The sequence below is a fragment of the Papaver somniferum genome, chromosome 2 (genome assembly GCF_003573695.1).
Source record: "Papaver somniferum cultivar HN1 chromosome 2, ASM357369v1, whole genome shotgun sequence".
Classification (NCBI taxonomy): Eukaryota; Viridiplantae; Streptophyta; class Magnoliopsida; order Ranunculales; family Papaveraceae; genus Papaver; species Papaver somniferum.
In genome coordinates this window covers 133,630,159-133,636,803 of record NC_039359.1, presented here as the reverse complement: position 1 = coordinate 133,636,803, position 6,645 = coordinate 133,630,159, and the positions used below count along the sequence as shown (strand labels likewise).

The 6,645-nt window shown below is 35.7% G+C and overlaps 1 protein-coding gene across 5 annotated transcripts; it reads left to right on the top strand.

The window, feature by feature from the left end:
- The first annotated feature begins 447 nt into the window (after positions 1-447).
- LOC113349167 (probable transcriptional regulatory protein At2g25830) lies at positions 448-6,058 on the top strand. 5 transcript variants are annotated; one of them, XM_026593094.1, is made up of 8 exons: positions 448-669; positions 778-929; positions 2,129-2,190; positions 2,911-3,067; positions 3,209-3,486; positions 4,136-4,250; positions 5,586-5,608; positions 5,707-6,058. In XM_026593094.1, exons 1-8 carry the CDS (start codon positions 576-578, stop codon positions 5,762-5,764), a joined length of 939 nt encoding a protein of 312 aa, XP_026448879.1. In that variant the 5' UTR covers positions 448-575; the 3' UTR covers positions 5,765-6,058. The 5 variants fall into 5 exon arrangements, with proteins under 5 accessions (XP_026448879.1, XP_026448878.1, XP_026448881.1 ...); XM_026593096.1 differs by lacking the exons at positions 5,586-5,608; positions 5,707-6,058 and adding an exon at positions 5,009-5,250 and having other exon boundaries at positions 452-669; positions 767-792; positions 902-929; XM_026593097.1 differs by lacking the exons at positions 5,586-5,608; positions 5,707-6,058 and adding an exon at positions 5,009-5,250 and having other exon boundaries at positions 453-669; positions 778-792; positions 902-929.
- Positions 6,059-6,645: the final 587 nt, after the last annotated feature.

Genomic DNA, 6,645 nt, shown 5'->3' with positions numbered 1-6,645 from the left:
AATCTCAAAATCCAAAACCCAAGTTTTTTTTTCACTTCTTCTTCTTCGTCTCAAAATCCCAACTTTCTCACGTAAATTTGATTTATCTACTAATTCACTACTAATAATTTAATTTTTAATCAATCCTTAAAATTCCTAGCTAATCAAATCTAATCATAATCATTAACACCAATTACTTAAGAGTAGTTATGCCATTATCAAAAAGGGTGGATAAGGGGTGACGTTGTTTTTTATTTAATGATCCTATTTTGGCATTATTTAGTATGCCTCAAAAACATCAATATGCCTCAAAATAGGTTTCAATCACAAAATGGTCCCAAAAAAATCGTTCCAGTTTGTGGGCTTTATGTCACGAAGAACCCCACAAGTTTGTGGGCTTTTTCGGCGCGTGTAGTAGTAGGCAGCCATCAGGCATCATCTAGACATCTACCATAAGCAGCTAAAAACTTGATCTTGATCTCTCTTCCTTACAAATTTCATCCATGTAAAAGAGGGGGTGAGGAGGGTTTATAGATAGTAATCATAATCAAAAGCCAAAGGAAGGAAACAACTCGTCATACCATCATCAGTGATAAATGGGTTCTTCAGTGAGAGTATTTGGATCAGTTCTTCACAAATTCTCCAATGGGGTTTCCTCAAAATGCCCTATCTCATCATTTTCTCTCCAAAGTAATCAACTTTTTTCTTCTTCATCTTCAATATCCATGTATGTTTTTCGAGTGGGTTTTTGTTTATTTGCAGAGGGTCTAACTGAGATTTGATTTAGTTTCTTTTCAGGAACGTGTTTATTGGGTAATTATTTAACTTCTTCATCTTCTTCTACATGGGTTTCGTTTGAATTGAAGCCTAAACAACACTCTGCAAGAAAGATAATGACATTCTCTCCTGTCTGTATGGGCAGGCGTTCTAGCAAAATTGCTGGAAGAAAGGTATGTTTTTGCTTAAAACCCATAATTTCTTTGCTGTATTACTTTCATTTCAATGGCAAATTCATTATATTTATGAGCTTATTTGCTTTTGAATGTTTTACTTTCTCGGTCAGTGACAACCAATTTGTAGTTTGAGAATTAATCTATTTCCACTTTATTGATAGATGGAGATTGGAATCTTGCTGAATTAGAATGAACATGCATTTGTGGTTTCAAGAATGAACTATGTGTTGTTTCGGTAACTTACTTGGAATTTTGACTGTTATGAATATATATACTCCTGAACCTTCTGCTACTTCAATTTCCAAATTAAGTAGGCTTGGGTGTAAGTTGCTGGCTAACTAATGGACTGTTTAAGGAGTTCCGAGCAAGAAATAAAATGCGAAAATGGAAACACCTTGCTTTGTCCTGGTTGATAGCTCCGCAGTCCACAGTATCTTAGTTTACCAGCAATTAAAGGGAAAAATAATTCTATCGAACTTAATTGCATCGAATGGCATGCATCTCAGAAATTCAAACTGAGGTTCATTTGTTTAAAGACGGTTCTTTAATTAGCTACTGCTCATTCCATAAGCTGTTTCTGTTTTACGTTTCCGATACTTCATTTGTCTTTCAATTCTATCTTTTGTTTAGACACTTCCATGTTAGTAACCTTACTAAAGGTTATAAACTTACAACTTATATGTAGTTATGTGCAGAAACTAACTTTTGGCCTTTTTCTTAAATCTATGAAACATAGACTAATAACTAACTGGTGCACTATCCTCTTCACTTTCAAATCTTGCTTTTTGGGGTGAAATCGTAGGATGAAAATGAAAGTAATCCTCACTTAATGAGTGTTAGACTCATGTCTAGGTGACTAGAATCCTCAACGTTATTCAGCCTATCTGTATACTCATTTATTTGAGGTGGAATTTGAAATCAGATCATGACTGAGTTTGTACTCAATCTAAGATTTTAATGGAATATCTCATTATGCAGTTTTCCCCTACCAATGTCTAGTTACATGTTTAATAGTTACTAACGTTCGTGTATTTCAAGTTCCACCAAGACGTGACGTGGTCCAACTTTTTAGAGGGAGTTGATTGTTAAATTTTCTGCATAGCCATAAGCTGTTTTTTTTCCTATCTATAAATTGGTTTGGTTTGCAAGATCTGGAATAATCAAAATATTTCATGTTCTTCCTTATTTGTGAGCAGGGTGCTCAAGATGCTAAGAAAGCAAAGCGATATGGGAAGATTGGAAAAGAAATCGTATCAGCGTAAGTTTGTTTGCATTTGTCAATTCAAATTTGGTTGGTACTAAAGTTATGCATTGGGAACTACATCAGGATACAGGACTTCAATTCAAAAACTATGAAAATGAACTCAGTCAGATCTGGTTTCTAATCTTTTTCTCATCTAAATGATTTTAGGTGTATATTTGCCCCAGAATGAAGTCCTGCCTTTAAATTTAGTTGACAAGTCCTACTTTTTATTTCGTTGACATTGATTTTCAATTTGATTTATATTGTTTGACCCTATGTTACTGCTGTTAAACTTGAGTGTCTGGGATAGTAGATCAACTCTCTAGGAGCTGCATTGTATCTGATATAAGCCTGATCTGGGTAAGCCTGAGGGCCAGTATACTTCTTACCCAGGGCTTCGGAGCAGACTAGGAGATAGTCCCGACCTGTTTCTTTATTTTGTAAAATCTGAATTGCCATGGATGCCTCTCCATTAGAGTGGTAAAGGCATTGGGTGTTGATTTGCACGACCCTAGTCCGAAACTCATCATCACTCATCACCCTATTTCCTACCGACTGATATCTGATATGCCAGCTAAATTCTTTCGATTGTCTAATATTATTATTACAAACACCCTTAGCATTTTTTCAATAGAAATGTTAGGTGATAACTCTCTGACCCATCAATCACTTCTAAGATGAAACTGGAACTTAGACCAAAATATGATATAGCTTCTTGAATTAAAATGTTTGCAGAGTAAAAAAAGGTGGTCCGAATCCTGTATCAAATACAATTCTGGCTACCATACTGGAGAAAGCTAAGGAACTTGATGTACCAAAAGATATTTTAGAGCGCAATATTAAAAGGGCATCTGAGAAGGGACAAGAGGCTTACATAGAAAGATTATATGAGGTATCTGCCACTCTTGTATACACAATATCCATTGTGCTTTTCTTTTGATTACCCTGGGATCCCATTTGTTTTAATTCGTTGACACCATAATATTTTTGATTTAGTACTTATGACGAATTTTATGGAGTTTTGATTAATCAGGTATATGGTTACGGTGGAGTAGGAATGGTAGTTGAGGTCTTAACTGATAACGTAAACAGATCGGTGGCAGCTGTACGGGCGGTGGTTAAGGATTGTGGTGGAAAGATGGCAGATTCAGGTTCAATCATGTTTAAATTTAGACGTGCACGTGTTGCGAATGTAAAGGTTACAGATGCTGAAAAAGATCAGATCCTTACGGTTGCATTAGATTCCGGTGCTGAGGATGTTATTGAACCCACAATCCATGAAGATGACTCAGACGATGATGACTCGGAAAGGTTCAAGTCTAGTATTTCTTTAACTTCTCCGCTCGTGTTGTTTTATCATATCTTTTTGTATGAGAAATCTGGGAGTTATAATGATGTGATGAATCGTTTGAATCCTGCTTGGAACATACATACCGACCATTTTTTCCGCATTTGCGTTGGATTTTTCCTAGTGAAGGTTTTGCTTGATTACAAAGAATGTAGATTTATTGATCAATATTCAAATCTGCTTTCGCTGGGGTTTAGATGTGTTAGCCCATAATGACATAACACAATCGACAACCATGCAATCCTGGTTATTTTTGAAATGGTCAAGGTGTAGTTTAGATGGCCTAAATGTGTCAGTTTGCTTATTCATATGATAAATGGATTGTTTGTTGTTCGTGAAAGTTACTCTAAGCTTAACAGGTTTTCGGTTCCAAGGAAAATAGGGCTGCATACGGCATGTGTTAGTTGGAAATAGAAGAATGATTTTGCTATTCATAAGATGTTTTTTCTCTGCAATCATCCTCTCCCATAAGGTGGTGCCAAGACACTTGAAAGACTCCAATCCATTATATGTACACTTCTTGAGTACTGACATTTTGTGTGTGTTGTTCTTTGCTCGTTAAAGTCACTCTGAGCCTAGAAGGATCTCGTGATGCTTTCTTTTGCTTTCTAGGTACTATAAGATCATATGTCCAGCAGAGAACTATACAGATATAGTGTCTAAGCTTCGGGAGGAAGGAATAGCTTTTGAGTCAGAAAATGAGATGCTCCCTTTAACAACTATCGAGGTATGGTATTCATGCCATCTACCATTCTTGCCATTATGCTTGTTTTTATCAGTTTGAAATCAGTATGCTTATCGTGTTCGTAGTACTTGGCTTTATCCCTAATTTCTGATCTTTATTAGTCCAACCTTTTAAATGTTTCCTCAGACTGATTAGTATATTTTTCAACTATGGCAACTTGCACTTATTTGGAAAGGTGATCTGACGTTGCATCCATTTAATAATGATTTAGATTCCATTATTTAGATGATGCTAAGATAATTATTTTTCTCCATGGTAGTACACCTATCACATATGTGACTAATAGCAGATGTTATTTCTAGTCGAATATTGCCACCCATGGCCATAAAACTTAAACTCACATGCTTTATGGCCGTTGGACGTTCTTGCGCGACACAAGTTTTCATTCATGCTTTGTGATATTGTGCAGCCACTAGTCAAATACAGAAGCTAGTGGTTGCATATGCAGTTTCTCGACAAAGAGCAGAGAGAAAGTAAACAGAAAAAGTGAAAGCAAAAACTTTCTTTAGAAAAAAAAAGAAAAAAGACGAGAATTTTTTTTATAACTTGAACAAAATAGGACAGTGATTGTTATTCTTAGGGAGTTTTTACGATATTTTTATTTCCATCTAATTGTCACTCTTGCCTAATAGCCAACACCTATCATGTGGCTATAAGATTCTTATAGTGAGTCTTTTACTATTCTAGCTAACATCATCTAGCATTTTACATAGTGTTGAAGAATGCATACAATGTTGCAGGTAGATGATGAAGCAATGGATTTGAACAAAGACCTTATGTCTAAATTACTTGAACTTGATGATGTTGATGCTGTTTATGCAGACCAACAGTGACCCTACCTGATTCTGTACACCTTTATTCATCACAAAATAACTCAGTTTACCTGAGTCGGCAAAGCCTATACTTGTAAGAGTAAAGTATCATTTTTATCCCGGAACAAAAGATTTATTCTTTAGATTCAATGAGAGTGACATTCTTCTTATCAGGTGCCAGAAGTTTAAGTTATTATTAGCTACTTTGCTGTTACGTATATCTGTGAATTTCGCCGTGCCCTGAAAGAGAATTTTTACTTCGTCTTGATTGCACTAACTTTGCAGATGGGATACAGCTGTTTATGCTTAATACGCGTTCCCTTTCTAATGTCATAGAACACTTGGTTACAAGTATCAAATGTTTCAGTGTATTCCAATATTCTTACTTTTTATGTTTTACATAAGCTCCAATGTCATACTATTTCTGTTAGTGTTCGCTCTACTGCACTGTTTTCTATTCATGTTGATACTACTCTGCTAATTCAATGCTGGATTCAACTATCAGAGAATCGGAACCGATGGAGGAAGGTAAGGAAAAGAAGAGTTTGGTTAAAGGGAAATTGACACAAGATTTTTCACGATTAAAGTTGTTATTCATGAGGGTTGTTGATTCTTTGTTTTCGTAGTGGAAAACACCGTTTGCGAATGGTGGCATTTGGGAACCTGTACAATGCTTTCATGTGATTGAAATTCTTCAGCAACAGCATTATCTTTTGCAAAAGCTAAAAAAAAAGAAGGTTGTCTGTGATAAAATGGGATTGCTAGTGGTGGCATAGTTTTTAGGAGAAATGGAAGAGTAAAGATGTTGTCTGGGACTAGTTGGCTTTCTTGGCGGCTTATTATAAGTAGTTATACGTATTATTGATTTGCCATTCTCTTCAAGTAATGCAATCATATTATGGGTTCACCATCAATCTATAATCAATATCTTCAGAACTATGATGATTATAATCCACCAGTGGTTGATTTTTGTTCTTATAGTGCTAATTCACATCAATGAGTTGACAAGTGCGACACTTTACTTTTCCAGATGGATGACCAAACCAATCGCGCATTTAGTTAGTTGATGTACTAGAAACCATCATCCCCACCATCTTCTGACCTTGTGCTGCTATTACTTTACATTCGGATGATGCATGTACCAAGTTGCAAGTGTACATTGTTGCACCTTCAATGGAGCTAAATTTGTGCGGCAAGAACCGAGAAAATTGAGTTAGAGACAAAAATACTTGAGAATAATCGGTCAGCATTGCATGGTAGGGAGGGAAAGAAGGGTCGAAATGAAAAGCAAAGCTACATATGAATTCTATGCATGTAGGGTTTTGACTGTTTTGAGTATTGCAACTTTGCAAGTGAAATCATTTTCAGTCCTATCTTTTTTTCCTTTGGTTTTGAGTTCACCACATCGTACTACTATCTTTTTCTTTTCCTTTTTTCTCTGGCAAGAAAGAAATCAAACTATTATTCTTTGTTTTTATCTATTTTTGATGTGTGTTGTAGGGTAACATTTTTTTCACTTCTTTTCTTATCATGGTTGTACCTCTAGTTGTCACACTCACGTCGTA

Excerpts from the sequence above, each read along its gene's own strand:
- LOC113349167 (XM_026593093.1), top strand. The coding sequence starts at position 576 with ATGGGTTCTTCAGTGAGAGTATTTGGATCAGTTCTTCACAAATTCTCC. Across the intron at positions 2,191-2,910 it reads GGAAAAGAAATCGTATCAGC|AGTAAAAAAAGGTGGTCCGA; the intron begins GTAAGTTTGTTT and ends AAATGTTTGCAG. Across the intron at positions 4,251-5,008 it reads TCCCTTTAACAACTATCGAG|GTAGATGATGAAGCAATGGA; the intron begins GTATGGTATTCA and ends ACAATGTTGCAG.